At 42.5% G+C, this 22,947-nt stretch overlaps 1 protein-coding gene across 1 annotated transcript in view; it reads right to left on the bottom strand.

The window, feature by feature from the left end:
* Positions 1-1,052: 1,052 nt before the first annotated feature.
* The window catches only part of GNG4 (G protein subunit gamma 4), a 36,589-nt gene continuing 14,694 nt past the window's right edge, over positions 1,053-22,947 (bottom strand). The window contains exons 2-3 of the mRNA XM_026649569.2: positions 13,556-13,664; positions 1,053-2,419 (exon numbers count right to left, since the gene is read on the bottom strand). Of these exons, the coding sequence (XP_026505354.1) occupies positions 2,291-2,419; positions 13,556-13,654 (228 nt within the window). The 5' untranslated portion in view covers positions 13,655-13,664 and the 3' untranslated portion in view covers positions 1,053-2,290. The remainder of the gene's footprint in view (positions 2,420-13,555; positions 13,665-22,947) is intronic.

Here is a 22,947-nt window from a genome sequence, read left to right as displayed (position 1 = left end):
ACAATACGCCAAGTATGGATTACATATTTACCCCCTTTTTACTGTAAGCACAGAAGAGTCTCAGTAGGTATAAAATTAATTATCTTGATTTGGCTGAGTTTTGGACTGATCTTTGTTCAAGAGGATGAAAGTTGTTATAAACATGCTAGTGGGTTATTAGAAAACAAGAACAGACATTTAAGACTAATTCCATCAGTGTTTCAGAGTGCAGACCATCATGCACAAAACAATGAGTTGTTTTCATTTCAAAATAAGTTTACCAATGAACAGACTTGATTTTTGTAAACACAGCTTTTTTAAACACTGATGCGCAAGTGTATTTGATGTGGCTCTTTAATTTGCAGACATTAGAAGTAATCTGAAATAGAAAACAAGAATTCTAAATAAGCTGTTGCAATATTAAAATGCTAGATGAGATTGTGTTAATGAGCCACAAATGCAAACTCATACAAAACCTTTGAGAATACAGCTGTGTGGCCTACATTCCCCTCACTCTCTATTCTATTAAAACTGTATACACTGAGGAAGGACAAGTGAACATGTTACCATGGTGATCAGAACAGCCTTATCAAAGTTACAACATCATTTACTATGTAGAAAGGTTTCCCTAAAAGACCTTATTAAACAAGAAGAAACACAATGATTTTTTTTTTAAAGTTTTCAGAAAACAATTTTTTGTTCCACTTATAATAAGGTATCTGATATATAGGGCCTTTCATTTTCAGTTGTTATTTTATTTAATTTTTCCCAGGAATTTATCAGTGTTTATTACCACAACAACAAAAACAGGTGAAAATCAGTGCAAAAAAATCTAGCTCCTAATGAAGTCAATGACAAAACTTCTATTAGGGGAACAGATAGCTCAGTGGTTTGAGCATTGGCCTCCTAAACCCAGGGTTGTAAGTTCAATCCTTCAAGGGGCCATTTAGGGATCTGGGACAAAAATCTGTCAGGGGATTAGTCCTGCTTTGAGCAGCGGGTTGGACAAGATGACCTCCTGTGGTCTCTTCCAATCCTGATATTCTATTGACTTCAATGGGAACAGGATTTGGCTGAAGCCTTACGCTTTCACACAGTGAGAACATTCTATGCAATGAACCAGCGTGTTAAGACAGCACAGAACATCTAAACCTATAGAAGTCTTCTGGCACATTCTTCAAGGCACTGTGACAGACATCTGCATTTACCATTCCCAATGCCTTGACGTTTTGTTCTGGAGGGATTGTATAGATAGGATCAGATATTGAAAAATAAGCAATACAGCAGTGGTTATTTCAGTGTGGGTGCACAGACTGTAAAAGTAAACATTTAATTAAGGTGAAAGATATACCACTCATGCTCAGTACATCATCCTCATCTTCTTCTAGATGCATCTATTTTAAATAAAGTATTTATATTTCACACATTCCTCACTGAGGGCTTACACGAGGGCAGGTTTGAGGCTTTAAAGTCTATGTTGCAATCAGCAGCAAGTATTAGCTAAGGGCCTACTCTACTTCTGTTCAAAAGCAGCAGCATAACGTGCTCCATAGAACAGCCAAACTGAAAGAATGAACAAGGATTTACTCAAAGCTTCCTACAAGTTTATATCATTACAATTTTAGAATGGGAGGTAAATGGCTTTTTGTATTTCTATAAGCCTTCTTGGTGCAGAGTTAAGCTAAAGGAAAAAAGCAAGCCCTAGATTGTGTGCTCCTTTATTTTCTTCAGCAAAGGAAATTTCAGACTCACAATGTTGCTTAATTCCACCAAGTTTTAAAGTAAAATTTGCTACAGTGTTCACTAAACATCCACATTTATAAATACCATTTACTGTACAGGATTGACCTTTCCAAGCAGCATTACAGCAGTAGCTGACGTTCTGCTTCAAGAGAGGTCATTCTGCCTTTGTTAGATATAAATTTGTAAAGGCAAATGAAAATAAATTACTCACCTTTCTAAGAAAATGAAAATTAAAAATAGGTTCAAGAATATGTATGACTGATTTTGGTCTCAGAAAAATCTATGACTGGCAAAGATATCTACCATTTAATATTATATTTGGTTCTTTCATTAAAAACCAAAACAATCTTTATTGATAACTGAAATTATTAAACTTACGCATTGGCAGGAAAGTGAGGATATCCTAAATCTGCATGTAAACCACTTATTTACCATAAAAATGTATTGTGCTTCTAAAAAGATTGTAACTGTGGGTTTAATTGTTGATAACTCAGGGAAAATCTAATGCTAAAAGCATGCACCATCAGTAATGGATTTTCACAAATGACATTTTTAATTACAAACTGACTCAAAGGATAGTACAAAAGAATTTCTTCTCCCTGAAGGGATTTTCAGATGCAGGCACTGGTATAATAAGGGGATCTTCTCCAATATGAGCATCACAGTATGCCAATAAATCAGCTGCAGCCTTGGATACCTATTGGAGAAAAGAAAGTGATAACCATTATTAAACTTGTGATACTGAAATAGTCAGCGTTGTTTAAACATTCCCATTAAGCATAAAATATCAGAAGTCCCCCTTATGAAAGCAGCAGATGATCAGCGTATCCACTTTTCAAGGTATTAGACCAAAGGTCTGAACCTGCTCTTACTAGGCCAGATCATTCTTTTACACTGTTTTCCAACATAGGGGATAGGAAGCAGTCTTGATTCATGGAGTTTCTTCCTAACTGTTTCCTCAGGGGCAAACAGTGAGTTTAATACCCTTTGTGAAGTCACCAATTAATGTGATAAATATAGCATTAATTATAATCTGAATCTTAGAGTAAATTGTCTTAACATTTATTTGTACTTATTCTTTCATATTCATGGGATAAATCTAAATCTTCCAAAATACGCAGGTAAAAGTTTTACTTTTTTCTGTCCTTATGGAAAAGTCTGATAGAAATTTAACAGAAAATGAAAACCTTTCTTATAGGGGTTTTTGAACTATACTACACAATTTAATAGATATCTACCTCCCTGTTATACAATTTTGTGAACATTAACCTTTCTATGTGTTTTAGCCACTCTATTGGAATGTATGTAGAGTGATTTTTATAAAGCCTATTGGTTTCATACCTATCAAATTCTATAATTTTTCCATACAGATGTACCACTCTCCTCAATTTAGTGCTACACAAAACACATACCGATTTGTGTGCTGGGGTCAATTACAATATATTGATTTCCATTTCATGCAAAAATGTTCCATCATTAGCGGAAATCCTTCAACATTACTCTATTAAGTCTCAACAGGTTTCTTTACTGGAGGACTTTAATGGGAGCTAAGGATGCCCAGCGCCTTGGAGAATGAGGCCCAATATGAGTATTAATTGTTAGCCTTCAGGATGCATTGTAAGTCTCACTTATTTTCCTTAGGCCTTTGTGATAGGGCTATGGCACCTAATCATCCTGTGTCACAAAGTATGTGGAGTATTTTTGTATCCTTTGACTGCCTGGCTGGCTATTTCTACTACGTGAGTTGAGCCATTTAAATTTTTCTTTTTGTTTTTTTTAAAGATTATTGTATCTTAAGTATTGGGACAGTGCCCAGAGCTTCGGATAGGTGCTCTTTTTGTCAGTCAAGCTATATTAAAATAATGGTGTCCAAATAAAGGACAATGATGTGCCAAATTCTCCCTTCAATTATAGACTGAGCTCAGTATGATTGCACCTGTATAAACGAGAGGAGAATTTGAGCCTAAATATCTTATGTTCTCTAAAGAATTTGTAATCAGCCTCAAAACTCTAGCCTGCTCATGCATAGCTTCCTTTGGCAAGCGCCCAAACCTCCAGAGGGCTTTGGATCAGGCCCATAACATCAATGGGAACCTTTCCAATGACTTCAATAAGCTTTTAATCATGCTCCATATGAACTTTCCAATCCGTTTTCATATCAAGGAACAATTTATTCCATACAATTTTGTACTAACTAAAACATGGTGATCTGCTAGAAAACTTAAAACCGACCAAATATTTATGATTGGAATCCCATTACAGACTCCACTCCTTAGCTGAAGAAATCAAAATGTTAAAGTCACGATAACTAGTTTGTAGCAAGTGAACCATGCCGAGAGAGAGAAGGTTGGGCAGAGGCATTACACATGAACAACGAATCACTGGGGCAATACATAACTAGGAAAAACAGTATTACATAGGGCAGGAAAAAAGTTCAGTTGAGCAAATCTTGAGGGGAAAGAGGTCTGCAGAAAGGAATAGTACTTTAGAAAAAGAAACAGGTCAGACAACAGGAAAATAAAATGGGTGAGAAAGGAAGAAAGTAAAAGAGGTGGAAGGAGACTGTTTCCCTATTATTTTCAGACTCCCTCAAATATCTACTGGGTGAGATGTGGCAAAAGAAAAGATGATTTTTCACTTTCTTCTGGAGGTGGTCAGGGATCGGACAAGTCTGAATTGTAATAACCAAAGAGAATTGCAGAATCTTTTCAGCAAATTCTGATGGGATTTTCATTTAAATTCACTGGAGAATTTAAAGAGACTCTACAAGGAGCCTTGCTGTGTATATTAAGGACAAGATCATTGCCCACACTCCAGAAAGGCAAGCCAGAAGATGGCACAATGAGCTCTCCCTTACTAATGACCCTTGCAGGAACTGTGCAAAGTACAACTTTGTGTTTCATTGAATGGTAGGCAAATTACTCTGGCTAATGGGTAGGCCATGGCCCTAGAGGGAATGTATGCTACTGCATTCTGGAGCATAAGGAGAAATGAGTGTGTTGTCCCGGATTACAACTTGGCTGATCTCTCCGCTTTTCCATTCTCACTCCTAATCAGACTCAACTTCACCTCACAATCCTCAAGGCAGAGTTCTCCCCTAACTCACTGAGCTCGTCCTGAATTCACTTGTGTAAATTTAACCCTCAAAGCCAGATCTGCCTCCACAGACATCAAATCCATTACTCTGTAAGGTTATGTCATGTGCCTCAAATAACTTCACTACTGTAAAGAGCTATTACATAGTAAATAAATCTTTAAGCCTACCTCCACAACAAGCTGAAATAAAGTTTAGCTAAAGATGCTTGGTGGGTTCATTCTGAATTATTAAACAGCAGAATAAGAAGACATTTTACCCATGAAGCCGATTCTCCATTACATTTAGGGCCTGATCCTGCAAGCCCAGCATGCACAGAAATGACATTGACTTCAGTGAGAGTTCTGTACACAGGGGACTGATCTTTCTGTAACTGTCTGCTGCCTATCATAGACGGTCAATTTATGGAAGGTAACAAATCTGAACATTAAAAAAACCCACAGATTTCCACTGGATGGGAAAGGAAAGAATAGTTTTCTACTATCACCTTTTGAGAAAAATAAAATAATGTAATTCTACAGCCCTACCACACAAACACCAATGTGACTGAATATGAAGACTGGGAATGATGGCAGAAGTTCCAACTTCTAGAATGCTGATGGGTTAGAATGTTGATTGGTTACAAGTTCTTTATATGGCATGATGTCTGAGAGCACAGTGATATGCACGGTCACAGCAATTCAAGATGAAAACACCTATTACTGAGTCCATCCCTAGGCTAAGGCATGATATAATTCCCACACCTAACTTATAAACCAATTTCTGAATAGGAAAATGGAACACTTCCAGAAACAGAGAGTTGGCGTACCTTTCAACAGCATATTAAAACAACACTTCAGATTTACTAACATCAGAACAAGAATCACAAGTGAGTTGTAGACTCACTACAGTATGATGCAACAGTACCCACTTACAACAAGCAACGAAGCAGAACAGGCCAACATTTCAGCTCAATGATTGTCACAAGCTAAAACCTCCATCTTCTTCCCCATACCAAGCCCAATAACTTTTTTTATGGGGGAACCCCCCCCCCTCAGGTTTACACTGCATTAGGGCTGTTGGAGTAGCTCCCTGGCAGCTATAGAGCTACAGCAGTTGACTATTACAACAATAGCAAAAAAGTTAGTGGTCATACTCCAACAGCACTAAGTCACATCAGGGTGAGCTTCTATAGGTTACGGACATATTTCTGTCAGCACCCAAGAGGTGTGCTGCAACAGCCTACTAATGCATACCCTGCTGTGCCTTATTTTTATATGTAATGTACTGTGTCATTATCACATTTGAAATACAGGAAATGTTAAATAAAGGACATGATTTTAAACTTTAATAACAGTTGCTCACCTTAAAATATTCAAGCTGAATGCTGCTTGGCAGTTTCTGTTCAATGTTGCATGGCTCAGGACTACTTTTATCAATATAAAAAAAATCAAGTGAACCTAACAAATGATTTGCATCACATCCTTCCCTATTTCCCCAATAAAACTGTGGCTTCTGTTTCATAAAAACTCATTTACATCTGCCACAGAAATGGCTAAAATAATCAGAATTCATCGGTCAAACTGAAGTCTAACAAAGTTAACAACACGAGTGCTTCCTTAACACCTCCCCTTTTTTACTGTATTAAAATATGTATTTGCCCAATCTCCCATTTTACATATCATGCTTTTCTACTCCCTTTAGGATAAAGGGAGTACCTAGTTGTCAAAGTTATCAAATAGTTGTGATGCTGAAAACAACTGGCAGCCTCAGGAGGACTGTGGAATTTTACCATTACATTTCAGAACAACAGAGGTGATTAAAACAGCCCAAGTTAGAATGTAATCCTGTTAGCTAGCTGTACTATAATTATAAGCTTCAAATGACAAGGGAAAATGCTGCAATTACAATGTCATCTGCCTTGTCATAGATTGTGACTAATTACTATCATTGCTATGACACCCACTCCGCTTATTCCTTTGCATTCAAAAATCAACAGATCCACACACATTTCTCAGCAACCCCGCCGCTTATCTCATAACATTATTCAGAGGCAGTTAGGGATATTTTCTACTTCCTTTTGAAAAAAAGGAAACAAAGTAATAGCTGATACTGTATGATACTTAAGTGTTTCAGCATTCCTTCTTGCTGAATTTTTCTACTCATGAAGGTGAAGAGCTCAAACAGAACTCAGAGCCTCTATTCATGGGACAACTATGGTGCAGCCAGTTGCAGCACTACATTCTCTTAACCTCTCTCAATTTCGATGACCTTCCTGGTTAGCAGGAATCAGATCTTCCATAGGCACCAGTAGTTGTTCTTGGGGCGTCTCTTAGGTAGGAGCCATTATCTATATCAGCATCCTGATTCCATGCTGTGGGATCGATCCTCACCTTCTGTAGTCAGACGACACCAAACTCAGTTTACTATTCTTCTACTTACATATACTTCGGTATGCATCCGAAGAAGTGGGTTGTAGCCCACGAAAGCTTATGCTCTAATAAATTTGTTAGTCTCTAAGGTGCCACAAGTACTCCTGTTCTTTTTGCGGATACAGACTAACACGGCTGCTACTCTGAAACCTATTCTTCTACTGTAACTCATTCTTCAGGCTTATCATATGCCATCAACAACAGCATTCCCCCAGACACTGGTACACGTACCAGTATTGATGCTTCCAGCTTTTATGACTAGTAGAAGTCTAGTCTCGCTCTCTTTAATGAGCTTCCTTGTTGGACTCCAGTGCACTGGCACTGCTTGCTTCTCTGATGGGCCACGGTGCTTGCTTTCTAGTCAGTTATGAACAATTTAAGCTGCAATGGAGTATGGGCACCTCCAAATGCAACTTTTAGGACCACAAATCTTTGATATGAGCAGGCTCACATAACCTCTGCTGGTTACAGCATGTGAGGCAGCCACAGACAAGGTGATGTGCAATGGAGCCCTTTTTGTTTCTTTATGATGTATGAAGGTGGTCTAGAAAGTTTATTTTAAGAAAAACATTTTTCTTCCTTTTTTTCTTCTCAGTAGAAATTCAGGTCTTATCTACTCTGGAAGACTGATCGGATAGTGAAGCAATTTTTATTCAAACTATTTAAAAACCATTTGTTTTTTATTAATGTCTATTTAACTTAAATAGTTAAGAAACACTTGGGAAAAAGGACATCTTTAAGATTCAGCACTGCTACCTCTTCAGTAAAGATCTGCAAGAGCTCTAAATTCACATCTTGAGACTACCAATGAGTCTTTCAGTAGAGACAGGATAGACCAGATTTGTTATGTCTGCTATTTCTAAGGTTAAAAAATAAAAAAAAAGCAGTCAGAAGAAACCCTTTAAGCTGAGCCCATGTCCCCAACCTCTTAACATCCCTTTTCAAGTTTTCTCTGATCATAAAAATAAGGCACAAACTCAACTGTTTTCTCCTTTGCAAGTCACCTTTAGGCTATTACGTTAATACAGTTGCCATGAAAGACTTGGAGCCACTGGTTTTTCAGCACCTTATAAACTGCTATGATACAAATGTCTGTTTAGTTTGACCTTAGATCAGGTACCAAACTGCAACTGGAGAACAAATGATTGGGCTTTTAAGCTATCTGGGCCTTAGGCCTGCCTCAGCTGTCCATAATTAAACTGACAACAAAAAAGCCTCATTTCCCTTCTGCCTTTGTTGTTTTATATTTAGTTACAGAGCATTACTTTGTACTTCTAACACATTACGTTGTCCCCACTAATTTCCCCGAACAAGTCCTTATCAATAGCTAGGCTGTAGTTTGGTGCTGTAGTAGCTGTTTTAAGATAATGCCTAGTAAATGAAATTATGTTTTACAGGGGAAAAAAGCCAACTGAAAACTGAGTTTTTGAAAAACGGGGATCTTAGTGCAGATACACAAGAACAAACAGATTTTCACTAAATGAAATGCAAATATGAATGTACATCTATTCATGACAATTTCATCATCATGTAATAAAGAGGTGAAATATAATTAAAGCTGTGTTTATATAGTTTTCAATGGAACTTTGTGTAAGCAGTTTCCAATCATTGGTGAATAGATTTAGATAAAATAAAAGCACCAGTGATAATTGATATTCTGACTATTCACCTAAACGCAAGAGTGCCTTTATTCACTCAGTAATTACTAAAATGCCTGTATGACATTGAATTAGAAAGAAAATACTATTTATATGTACATGATGCAGTTTTTAAATACACAATCACATATTTTTTCTCCCACAGGTACCCTGCCTCATTTAGTGCATAGGACGGATTCACAAGGAGGCCAAGTTAAGGTTGCATGGGTAATCTTGTAACTATCTAACAGTGCTTGGCTTTATAACTTAAATAACTGTCTTTTAACTTTTTTTTTTTATTGTAATGTGCTGGAGTGTCACTTCAATTCTGGGGAGGTTATCACATCCAAAGATACTGTAACTTTTAAATGAGTGCTTTGAAGACTTACAGATTAAATATAGCAATTCAGAAAATTAAACAAGAACTTTTCAGCTTCTTAATGACTACATTTGAGACTGGTATAAATTCTAGGGTAGTAGGTTTTATTGAGTTTTTTTAAATACAAAAGGTGATTCCCTTGTATTCATTTTGCAGTTATTTTAAATGTGTATTTGAACAACAGCTTGGCTGCTGTACTTCTTCCATCTAGTCCTGCAGTAAATTTATTGTACTATTTGGGGGACAGAGTGGATAAAAACTAGGGTGAGATTCTCACTCCAATTCCATCCCCTGTATGTCAGGTAAGGGGGCAAGAGCAACTTAAACAGTTCTTTAGACCCCCAAATGTGGCCAAGAGAATTCTCCCCGCACAGGAACTGAGGAAGACAGCTGTGAGGCAGCCATCTAAGAATCCCTTGCAAGCCCTGGCAAAGGAGATGTGAAAGGTGCATCAAAGGTGGTCCTGCAGTTAGGATTCCAGACAGCATTGCAACCTACAGGGCAGTCTCAGAAGGATGTCATCATTTAGCTCCACAGGGATGTCTAAATTATGGTGGGTCACTTAGCCTCCAGAGAAGTCCAGAATTGGGAGAGCATAAAAAGCCATGTTAGATCCTCTTCCCCATGGACTGAGTTCTGTGCTGCACCGCTGATCTTTCTTGAGTTAACCAATGAATATGTATTTATATTGAGACATTTGATATGCTTTATCAGTGCAATCAAGCTTTTCCTGTAGAAGTGCATGGATTGGAGAGACTCCTTCTCAAATATGGTGGTTAAGATGATGGACCCAAATTTCCTCAACAATCACTTTGTTCTACTGTAGCTTTCCCACAGTAAATGAAAAGCGCTCAAATTTGGAAATAGAAAGAGTCAGAGATCCTTGTGTGTTTAATTTAGATTTTGTACATCCCTCAGATACTATGACGTCCAATGTGGCAAGGGCAAGTTGTTTGAAAAAGGAAAGAAGAAGAGGCAGATTGACGTATGATAAACCTCCCACTATGTGTGGGGTTAAAAATACTGTTTTAAAAGTCTCTTACAACCTTTCATGTGTTAATGGATATTGGTGTTCATTACTAAAGAACACACATGATTATGGTACTTCACAAACTCATAGAAATGTCTGGTAGGGACCTTGAGAAGTCATCAAGTCCATCCCCGTGTGTCAGGAACTCATCTGGCTCTGGGCATGGTTGTGTGGCAACCAAATGAGCTTGGCTGGGCCAAACAAACTCTCATTAAATGAGTGTGCTCCCTGACTGGACAGAGGGGCCAAGAGATCAGATCATCCTTTAAGCCTTTCAGCAACAGCAGCACAGTGGCTGCTCAATGTGTTACATACTCACAGCTGCACCAAACCTGCTTCCTATACCAGCCCTTGCTCCAACTGATGTCTGCCCCCACTACAGCCTTAGTCCCTTCCTTCTTCAGAACTCCTGGCTCCGACCACTGGCTGGTCTATTGACCATGACTCCAGCTCTGCCCTTTGGTTCTGTTCTGACTTCCAACTCCGACCATTATCTTGTCCCCTGATTTTGCCCCAGCCATTTGGCCAGATTCCTGTTCTGACCACTAAGTCACACCACCTACACAGTGGTCTGACACCCTGCACTGAGGAAGGACCAAGTAAACCTAGACCATTCTTGACACATGTTTGTCCAAGCTGTTCTTAAAACCTCCAGTGATGGGGATTCTACAACCTCTCTTGGAAGCCTATTCCAGAGCTTAACTACCCTTGTAGTTAGAAAGTTTTTCCTAATACCGAACCAAAGATCTCCTTTGCTGCAGATTACGCCAATTACTTATTGTCCAACCTATACGGGACATGGAGAATAATTGATAATCTTCTTTATAATACATATCACTTAGTAAGAAACAACATCTTTAACATCTCTGTAAATTTTTCTGGAATGGGAGCTACACATTAAGCATTTGCTTTAGGTCTTTAAAAAAATAGGGAAAATATGTATATACAAATATTTTCCAGGTATCACCATTCCATGTGAAGGGTAAATAAATATTACTGATTATAGGAAAGCTATATGCTAGCAATACTAAGCTTATTCTAGATCATGCTATGCAATAACTAAACAGAAAAAGTAACCCTCACTTACCCAATGGATTATTTTAAAATATTCTATTCAAGAGCAGGCTGCATATTTAAGAAATTAAAGCCTATTAAAATTAACTTTTTGCAATGCAAACATTTATTGTACTCTTACACACGACGAACATAAGAAACGCACAAAATTTATGATGAAATTTGTAAAATGGTTAGTTGGAGGAAAATTTAATTAAACTGAAGTGGACTTGCTTAAAAGCACTCCCTCTCTCTTCCCTCTCATCCTTTATTTACTGAAGGTTTTTCAGACATAGTGATTAGTGACTGTGTGTGCAACATGACATCTTAAAAGGAAGCTGATTTTCAGAGTGCTGAGTACATGCCCTTGAAAAACCAGGCCCTTCTAAGGTGACTAGTGATTCTGGGGGCCCAACTTGTCACCTTTTAAAATCTTGGCCTAATGGAAGACATAGGGAGAAATGAAAAGTAATAATTCTACAATTTTCAGTTAAAAAAATATAATCTCTTCACCCCACATGCTTAACAAATACAGTTAAAGGTGTAATATTTAACCCACAAAAAGATGTCTTCAAATATCAGATGCAGACAAATCTGGAGAAGCCAAAATGAAATATTGCATCATTCAACTTAATTCCCCAGCGCAATGACAACTCTGCTGAACAAAATAAAGGTGAAATTGATTGTATATTTTGTGTTTCATCTATGTTCAATGGTAACACAGAATGACAAAACAGTGATTTACAAGAGTGATGCAAATTCGAAGGGCCAAAATGTTCTAAAGGACAGCCTCCTTTACTATTGGTGCAATCTGCAACTGCAGAAACTGCTTTCACCTCAACCCAAATGCTGTTGGGCTCTGTCCTGCCATCAGGAAGAAAAGGGCTTGTGGCTCCTTTAAGGTTCCCCCTCCCCGCACTGATTACAAGGTGAGTGCAAAGAGGACAGTTACCTGAGCCAAGGGCAATTGGATGAGGCTGACTCAGGTGGGATGCCAACCGTCTTGTGTATTGTAGGAGGGAAGGTATTTATAGACAGTTCTCTCCAGACCAGGGGTTCTCAAAATGGGAGTTGGGACCCCTCAGGGGTTGTGAGGTTATTACATGGGGGGTCGCGAGCTGTCAGTCTCCACCCTAAACCCCGCTTTGCCTCCTGCATTTATAATGGTGTTAAATATATTAAAAAGAGTTTTTAATTTATAAAGAGGGTTGCACTCATAGGCTTGCTATGTGAAAGGGATCACCAGTACAAAAGTTTGAGAACCACTGCTCCAGACAAAATCTCTCTCACCATGGACCAGGAGCACTCACCCTCCCCACCCATGGGATCAAAGTAGGTCTGAGTTTTATGATCGGCTGTGGGCACTGCACTAGTTACCTTTTTCTTTGGGACTAAGAAGGAATTTTTCACTCACTGGCAGATTGGCTGGGGCAGGATGTTTTTTCGCCTTCCTTACAGCAGGTCAGGGCCCCGGTGGGGTATTTAATGAGGGTAGGTCAAGTTCTTGCAACTTATCAGCTATCCAGTGCTGGTCCTAATTCCATAAGGGGTACAGTTCCCTGATAAATTGGAGTTGGAAATCTGGGGGAAGGGAGTTGGCATTCCTAACGTCTAGTACAGCAATGAGACGACCCCCCCCACCTCCTTTCACCCTCATAGAGGGGACGGTGGTGGGGTGCAAGCAATGGGTGGGTTGGGTAGAGCTGACGATAGCCCTTCCAAATAGGTGAGAATGATTAAGGAAAGAATGAATACCTACACTATATGATTTATTGATGACTATTTCCCAGATGAGTTAATAAAATCGTGACCTAATTAACCCACATCCCTTGAAACTTGTCTTTCTTCCTGCCGGGTTAGGATAATGCACCTACATTTAACTGCAGGAGCAAATCTGAGTACCTGTGCCTCAAACCACCTGATTGTGGGTGCAGACCAGGTAGTTAGAGATGCAAGTACTTCTATTTCACCTGTTATTATTTGCTGATGTACACTGTACCCACAAAAAAAAAAAAAGGTAGTCTGGGAATCAGTCCTTTGAGAAGTACCCTGATTAAAGTCAGACGGAATCAATTATAAACCATTGTTTTTTCATGTTATTATTCTTTGAACATTATTTCATATATCACATTGCAAAGTACTCAGTTAAGGATTTTCTGAAGCACTGAAGATGAAATTTTACTACACAAAAGTAAAGGGCAATTTCAGAACAACGTTGACTCAATTTACCTTTATCCTGTCCATGTATGCTTCCATTTTTAACTGCTCCACAGCTTTTCTTGCTTGAGATATATTGGTTGTGTTGTTATTAGACATGATTTCCTTCATTCTGTTTTCCCTAGAACAGTCAAAGTTAAAGCATTTGAAAAGTTGCTTTTCTAAACAGATTCTTACAGGCTTGGTTAAGAGTACACTTATTTAATGTAATATAGCGATCAGACTACAGTTAACTCTCCCTAGACTAACAAAATAAAATTAAATGTAAAGTTACCATTGCTAGACTGCATAACTACAAATGTAAATCACATAAGGCGAAGAAATAAGTACCGGTAGTTGAACAACAATGCATCTATACTCAATTCTCCTGTTCATCATCTACCATCCTCCCCACATATTTGCACCCTCAACCACAACTCTGAGCATAACTAATATGCCAAATCACAAATGCAAGTTTCTACACAGAAACTACTTAATTAAGATTGCCAACACAGATCATCCACTCACATAATACAAATACATCTCAACCACCATTTGCAATTTTATTCCAGGCCTCACTTACACACACTAATACAAAGCCACATACAGATCTGTTGTACATATGATTTATGAAAGCCACACCATCCTGATATCAGTCATCAAAACAGATGACCTTTTTAAGCAATAAGATAGTAATAGTTAAATCTGCTCACAGGTTGTTCAGGAAGAGTGCTAGAGATAAGAATAATGGAAGAGAAGCAATCAAGGCTGTAAAGGGGAATTAAGGAGTTGAACATAGATGGAGCGTTCAACTAGATACGTTCATGCAGTATAGGTTCATCAGTGACCATTAGACAGGATGGGCAGGGATGGTGTCCCTAGTCTCTGGCCTTGGCTACACTGGCGCTGTACAGCGCTGCAACTTGCTGCGCTCAGGGGTGTGAAAACGCCCCCCCCCCGAGCACAGCGAGTGCAGCGCTGTAAAGCGCCAGTGTAATCAGCGCCTGCAGCGCTGCACGCTCGCTCGCAGCGCTGCAAGCTATTCCCCATGGCAGCACTGTGAATTCTTAAGTGTAGCCAAGGCCTCTGCTTGCCAGAAGCTGGGAATGGGTGACAGGGGATGGATCACTTGATGATTACCTGTTCTGTTCATTCCCTCTGTGACACCTGGCAGTGGCCACTGTTGGAAGACAGGATACTGGGCTAGATGGACCTTTGGTCTGACCCAGTATGGCCGTTCTTATGTTCAAAGACTTAACTGCTTATTTCCCTGTTTTTTATGGTTTCCATGATTGGGATATGTACTTTACCAGCCTAAACACAAAACAAACCCCCATTAAGTGTAGGAATTACCCTGCTTTTAAAAACAAATCGTTATGTATCAACTTTGATATCTGTCTGCAAACTATGAAGGTAAAAAAGATAAGATGGGTGAGGTAGAATCTTTTATTGGACCAACTTCTGTTGTTGAGAGAGAGAAGCTTTGAGTTTATACAGAGCTCTTCTTCAGGTCAGGGAAATGTACTCAGTGTCACAGCCAAAGACAAGGTGAAATAGATTGTTCAGCATAAAGAGTTAACACATGTTGCAAGAAACCATTCAAGGTGAAGTGGGTAGTTAACACCTCTGCAATCACAGGAGAGAGGGTTAATAGGTTACAGATTGTTGTAATAAGCCATAAATCCACTGTTTTTGGGTCTGTGATTTTTAGTGTCTAGCAACGCTACCAATTTAAGCTTCCAGGCCCATCTTTTGAAGGTGTTGTGCAGGTTTCCTCTGAGGATGACAGAAGTCACATATGGAGTGATCGTTCAGTGAAGTGTTCATCAACAGGTGATATGGTGTTTTTATCTTTTATCATTTTTCTGTCAGTGTAGTGACTGTTTCGTTTCACCCACATAGTTGTTCTTGTGGCATTTAGTGTACTCAGTACTGGGTTTACCATGGCTCCGGTGACACCGTGGGTCCAGGCCCACACTTGGAAGGGGCCCACATAGGGTTAATCCAGCCTGGGCCACAGCCCAGCAATGTGAAGAATCAGCAGCTTCCCTGTGCCAGCTGAAACACTCAGCAGCCTGGGAAGCGCAGTGCGCAGGTGCAAAAGGGAGGGGTGTTGCAGGGTGTGCTGGGAGTTGTAGCTTGCACGCCACTGTGTTCCGCTGGGACCTGCGCTGCCAGCTGCACTACTAGTCCCAGAATGCCCCGCACCATGCTACCAACCACCCCAACTGAAGTGGTCTGAGCGGACCAAAAAGAAACCCCAAGCAAGGAAATGGTCTGGTGCAGGGAGAGGGTTCCCTGCATTAATCCCGCTGAGCTCCTGGCTCCCCCCACCCCTCTCCTGGAGTGGTGGGGAGCTGGGGGCAGCCCCCCAGTGAACATGATGCCCGGGGGCTCCTGGGCACTGTCTCGATCCTGCACTTCACGGGGGGGGGGGGGGGAGAAGGAGGGTTGGTTATCTGTGGTCCCTGGGAGCAGGGCAGGTGGTGACAGTGGGGCTTGTCAGTGCTGGCTGCCGCGCCCCCTGCCAGTGGAAATGCCCAGAAACTGCCCCCCTGCACTCTGGGGAGGGGAGGGGGTGCAGCCCAGTTTGGGGGGAAAGGGGCAGTTGTGGGGCAAGTCAGGGTGCGATGGGGGAGCTGGTGGTGACTCCATGTGGGGGGTGTAGGAGAAGCAGGGTGTTACGGTGGTGGTTGGCAGAGGGAGGGAGGGGAGTGTCTGTGTTGAAGGTGGGGGTTTACTCAGTGTGTGGGGGGGGTAGTAGAAGAGAGAGAGGTGACAGCCCTGGGGTGAAAGTGTGTGTGAGGGGGTGGGCAGTAGCAGGGACATTGAGGAGAGCATTTGTTAGGGGGTTAGTTGTGTGGGATGGGGACAGTAGGAGGGACCAGGGGGAGAGCCCAGGTGTGAAGATTGGGGTAGGAGTTTGAGGCTGGATTGTGGTAGCCTTTGTGGTAAAGTGTGTGTTTTCTCTCAGTGTTTTTCCCTGCAAAAGATGAGCACCAGCAATTTTCCTCCCCACATTCTGCCCCAAAGTTTTGTAAACATTATTGTACCAAAGTAGAAAATGCAGCTTTAAAAAATGTATTTACAAAACACAACTTTGGGTGGAGGAGGAGGTGGTTGTGGTGGGGAGATGCAGGTGTGACACCACTGACAGCTACATCCAGGCTTAATATGGCTCATCAGTGTGCTAATTAAACATTGTGTTCCGGGCCCCAAGCAGGCCATGAGCGTTAAAACTAACAAACAACCCCCCCTCCCACACAAACCAAATTCAATGGTATTCTGGGTACATTGATGTTAGCCCAGTTTGTTCTCTATAGGTGGAGTGGAGGTCTCAGTGTGGCTTCAACTATCTTATTTTGTTTTTGAATAAATGTTTTCATCCCCATCCCGGCAATACCACATTTACTATGGCATCAATGGTGCTGTCACGCTGGGCCCACACTTGGAAGGGGCCCATCACAACCACATGGGGGCCCTCAAATATGTTTGGCACGGGGCTCACAAAAAGTTAATCCGGCCCTGAGTGTACTGGATGAGTTACACGACATATTGTGATGTGAATTTGTAGGACACATGGGTCTTGAAAGATGTGTTGGGGGTGAGGTATTGATCACAGTAGCAGCGGAGGTATGTCTGCAGGTTTTGCATCTGTTGTTCTGGCATGGTCTAGTGCTGTTTTGCGTTGGTGGGTCCTGGTCTGTGGGGAGCTTGCTTCTCATGATGAGCTTGATGAGGTTTGGGGGTTGTTAAAAGGTCATATGAGGGGGGTTTGGGAAAGATTTCTTTCAGAATGGGGTCTCCATTGAGTAGGGGTTGTAATTCTTTAATGATACCCCAGATGGGTTCCACATCTTAACACTTAAGACTGTATAAACCAAATAAGGAAACTCCCCCAGAGAAGTAATTGCATCATAGATCAGGCCACCCAAATACTCCAAGAGAACCTTATAGGCCTAGCTTGACATAAGGAACTTGCCTCATTTCTTAGTGAGCATAATTGGGAAACAGGGCCGGCTCCAGGCACCCAAGCTGGTGCTTGGGGCGGCACCTGGAGGGGGCGGCGGCGCAGCGCTCCAGCCGCCGGGGAGAGCGGGGCCACAGCAGGGCTCGCCGCCCTCCCCCCAGGGCTCCGGCCGCCCTCCCCCCGGAGCCCTGCCCCCGGGGGGAGAGCGGAGCCCCCGCCGGGGCTCGCTGCCCTCCCCCCGGGGCTCCGGCCGCCCCCCCCCCCCCATGGGGGGGGGGCGGCCGGAGGCTTTTTCGCCTGGGGCGGCGAAAAAGCCAGAGCCGGCCCTGTTGGGAAAGTGAACGAAAGGTTAAGTTGTAAATAGGGACTTGACAAACAGTGCGCGGGATGTTTGTGCAAGCAAAAATAAGCAGCCACATCTTGATGGTAGGGACTATGGACAAGATTACATTCCAGGTTTAAGATCAGTTTCCATGACACAGTACATGGACAGAGCATGCTGTACAGGGATTGGTTCTTGCAAAGTAATCAATCCAATAATGAGCAAATTAATGTATAGCAAATGCAATGTAATGTGTAAATGTATATAAAGGAAGAGGTTGTCTGTGTAATTTTGGATGAGTGGTACACCCTATATCTTTTCCCCTAACGCTTGAGTCTAATCAACTCAGTGTAGCTTTGCTGTATGCCATTGCCAAATAAAGGAACCTGAGTGATGAAATCCAGAGTCAAACTGAGTTTTTGGATCCCAGAGAACTGGATGAAGTGTTCTCTTAGAACTGGACATGGTGCTTTAGCTAAGCCAAGTGGAAAAGGTCTCTGAGGGAATCTCAACAAACCTGCTTCAATATGAAAAAAACCCCAACTGTCCTACCACATGCTCCTAGGTGTCACCTATCACCCCCCACTGGTGGTGTGCTTTTTGGGGCTGAAGTGGGTAGAGTGGAAGCAGGGCTATATGGGAGGTAAGCAAGGGAAAACAGTGGGTCCTGAGGAGGAGCTCTGGTCCAACAAGGCAAGGGGAACTCGACCACTACACCGAACTCTGGCTCACCCTTAGTGCCCCGCCTTCCCAAACAGGTAGCCTGTGACTTTAGGGAGCCAAGTGTCTCTGTGCCAAAGAACTGGAAGTTGAAAGGTTACCCTGAAACTGCTGCTCCCACATGTACTGATGTAGTAGCACCTTGGGGAGGGGAGCTGAGAGCTTTTGGTCAATGAAGCTTCAATACAGACGCACATTGGTGTTGGCCATGTTGGAGAGCTGTGGCAGCAGCACTAGATAGGCATGCAGACACTAAGTTCAGATATCAGTGCTTGAAGGGATCCCCCCTACAGTGCTGCTGCACAGTGAATGAGGGGACAAAAGGTATGTTTTGTGCAATACAACAGTTCACTATGTCATCTCTAGAAACCTGGGTTCAAGTGTGCTTAGGTAGTTTTATCCAAGTCCCCCAATTTGCATACAATTCAGTAAAATTATACTCCGGGAGGAATTCTGTGCTACTACACATGCATAATTAATGAGCCACACATTTTTAAGTTTCTGAGCAGAAATAAGCTTGTGCTGAAATGTTGCTTCAGTTTTGCCTTTTTCCCCACCAGAGGGCGCTGTGGCACAAGAACAGCAGCAGCTCCCAGCAGAAAACTTCTGCAGTTATGCCTTTTGCAATAGAACACAGCAACACCTCCCGGCCAGCGAAGGAAGAGAAAGAGCCTGCCTTCTTCGCAGCACCTATCAGGCCAGCAGGACCAGCTCTAGACACCAGCAAACCAAGCACGTGCTTGGGGAGGCACAATTCCAGGAGCGGCTGTTTTTTTTTTGCTTCGGCAGTTGCGCTCTCAGAGGGGTTTTTTGTTGTTGTTGCTGCTTGGGGAGGCAAAAAACTTAGAGCCAGCCCTGCAGGCCAGGTCAGGAGACAGGGGCTAGAGGGAAATAGACAGCGTGGGGTGCTGGGGGATGTCAGACAGGGGCTCATAAGGGCTAGTGGGGGAGGACAGATTGGGGCAGGGGCTGAATGGGAGTGGAGGCACAGGGCCACAGGGGTGAGAGAGGTGCAGGGCCACATGGTGATGGGGAGGGGGGTGGCTGAGTGGGGGTGCAGGGCCACATAGGGACAGGGGGAGGGGTACAGAGCCACATAGGGATGGGGGGGGGAGTGGGTGTCAGAGTAGGGGTGGAAGGACACATGTGGACAGGGGCTACAAGGACACATGGGGGGGTGCAGGAACACATGGGGACAGGGGCAGATGTGCCTGACTGAATGGGAGAGGCTAGGGGTCAGCCAAGGTCTGCATGGGGGAAGCTCTCTAACAATCCCTCCCCGCCCCCCCAAAAAACCTGTTTCATACTTTCCCACCCATACCCAACAGCCCTCCAAGTTCACACCCAGGCTCCTTTCCAGCAATTACTTCCCTCTCCCTCAGCTCCTCGGTTACCTCTAACTCCCCCAAGCCTTTGCACTACTTCTGAGGGGTGCAGGAAATATAATTAAATGAATTATTACCCTGGGTTCTGCATTAATATACCTACTAAGGAATCTATTTGTCAAAAAACATTTCCTGAATCTTTATTCTGTATTGTTAGACATACTTGCTGATACGTACTGTGAAATAAATGACCAAAAATAATTGAAACTGGTGTGATAATATTGTGTTATTTTGACAAATAAAATATGCAGAATTTTAAAATATTGTACGCAGAAAGTTTAATTTTCAAGACCTAATTCAACTTCCATTGAAATCAGTGGAAAGACTCCAATTAACTACAACTGGATCAGATTCAAGTATTAAGAGGTGCTCTGGATTTCAGGTGCATTAGTACTGACATCTGGTGAGATCTACCATAATGGTGGTGATGTCCAATCAGAAAATATATATTTGTATAAGGCCATAGATATGCATGGCACTTTACAGGTATAAAGTGAAACAAGTTTCCTGCCCCATGGAGCATAAAAATCAAATATACAAGTTAAATGATGAGTAAATATAATATACAGGCATTTGCGGGTGGGAAGTGGGTGATGGGGGGGGGGGGCGCTAAGTTCCCTGTAAGGTGCACGGCAGCACAGCAGCCTATTTAGCGCAGTGCTGGCGCTCAGGGAACCCGCTCAGCCGACCTGTCGCGGCCGGGGAAGGGACACGCCATAGGTGGTGACTTCCCCTCTAGCCGGATGGTGCTCAACTCCTCCCTCTGCCCCAGACCCCGCCCCCACTCCACCCCTTCCCCTAAGTCCTCGCCCCCTCCCGCCTCTTCCCCACCTCCTCCCCTGAGCGTACCCCATCCCCGCTCCTCCCCCTCCTGCCCAGAGCTTCCTACACACCGTGAAACAGCTGTTTGCAGCAGACCAGAGGCACTGGGAGGGAGAGAGAGGAGTTGGTTAGCGGGGCTGTCGGCAAACGGGAGGTGCTGGAAGGGAGGGAGAGGAGTTGGTCAGTGGGGGTTGCTGGCAGGTGAGAGGTGCTGGGGGCAGGGGGAGCTTGTCTGCTGATATTTTTCTCTGTGGGTGCTTCAGCCCTGGAGCACCCACAGAGTTGGCGGCTATGGGGGCGCCCCTCCCCCAACTCAGCCCAGCCCTGCCATGGGGGCGCCTCTTCCCCCCCAGCCCAGGTGCTGTAGTGGGGAGAGAGAGCTGGGGGGAGTCCTCTACCCCTGCTGTAGCCCCAGAGCACCCTCCTGCACCCCAAACCCTTCATCCCCATCCCAGAGCCCACACCCCCTGCCAGAGCCCTCACACCCCTGTACCCCAACCCTCTGCCCCAGCCCTGAGCCCCCTCCCACACTCCGAACCCCTCAGCTCCACCCCCAATGAATTTTGTTATGTGCACCAATACGAAGGTGATGTGTAAACTTTACGTACTCAGTCAAGTAGCAAACACCTAAATGATTATGAAGACTTCACTCTGTGAAATTCAAATAGCATTATTAAACCATTGGCATGCTGAATATCAGTTACACATGTGAAGTAAAGTACAAAACAAAGAAATAATCATGTAAGTAAAGAATGAATTATATAAATAGTTCATAGCAAAGAACCAAACGAATTAATGAGAACACAGTTCATACACTTAAAAGTTCTGAATTAGGCAAGTCTTATTTGTGCATTTGCATCTCAGCAACTCCCTACCAAAAAGACACTCAGATAATAGGATGCTGAACACCAGCTACATAGAAAACCCTACAATTGAGTAACGCTGAATCTTGCGAGATTATTAGGGGGGTCTATAGAGTAAATTGCACCTAATGGGATGGTAAAATCAACTAAAAGTTAGATTTCAAAAAGCAAGGGGCACAGCTTTTTAATTGTTTTGCATTTCATGAAATCCAAGGGATAAAGACTGCACAAGTACTGTTTCCCCTTCTCTCCATAGCCTCTCTGCAGGATTGTGGATCTGTGCAGTAGGATGGAGTGGTAGAATACAAGCATCATAAGTCATTTGGAATGGCCAGAACTTTGAGTAAAGCAAGTGTATGGATGGTGGGCAATGGCAGCGCACCCATCCCCATCAGAGATAGGCAGTGAAGGTGCACCATACTCATCAATAAGGTCAGGAGGAGCTGCCTACCATTATCAATACTAGTAAACACCAGCATCTGGGAAAAACACACTATTAAATTGTATCAGTTGCATCTCAAGAAGTCAAGAGGCCTTTTAAAAAGACTACACTGTAGTCATTTGTATTTAAACATGTGTTAGCTGAAATGAATGCTAGACTCCTCTCCTGGGTTCACCTTGACTAGCTAACATGTTAAAATACAACTTGCCATGTCTATGCCAGGGTTCCTAATGGAGTTGGTAAAACTGTTAGCTAACGAATTAAAAAAAACTTTTCTCCTAGTCCCTTGGCCTTTGCTTACATCCTATTGCCTTTATTGCTCACGAAGTACAAGATTACCCATTTGGATGAGGTGGTTCCCTCCTCAAATGAAATGAACTGCTCTGGAAGTCAAAACGTGTAAGAAAAGAACTCCAAGTGGTCCCATAATACGTGACAAACTTTCAGATTCAAGTTGGCTTTTCTGGTTATACGGCAGCATGATCCAGTGGGTTCAATGCTGGACTGGGAGTCAGGAGAGCAGCGCTCTAAAGCCCAGCTCTGTACTGGACCTGCTCCTTCCAAATCCCTTGACCTCCATGCCTCAGTTTCCCTATCTGTAAAAGTGGGGATAAGGATATATACCCTTGAATGTAAAGCACTATGAGATCTAGAAATATAAAGTGCTTAGCAGTACAAAGAATGATATGCAATATAATATTACAGGGTCATAAGCAACTGTTTCCTGTCATTGTTTTGTCCACTGGTAGCAGATAATCTTCATTTTGCTTCGATCCTGTTGGCTAGGTGATAGAAGAGGCAGATCCATTTCTATATTTTTTTTGCCATAGCACTTAAGTCCTGAGACAAAACTAGAAAGCTAAATTTTATTTGAATAAAAAAAAAAAAGTCATTTAAACTC

The sequence above is a fragment of the Terrapene carolina genome, unplaced genomic scaffold, assembly GCF_002925995.2.
Source record: "Terrapene carolina triunguis isolate 2854851 unplaced genomic scaffold, T_m_triunguis-2.0 Scaffold85, whole genome shotgun sequence".
NCBI lineage: Eukaryota > Metazoa > Chordata > Testudines > Emydidae > Terrapene > Terrapene triunguis.
Note: the sequence above shows the minus strand (reverse complement) of the source record. Positions and strands in the feature narration are given on the sequence as shown.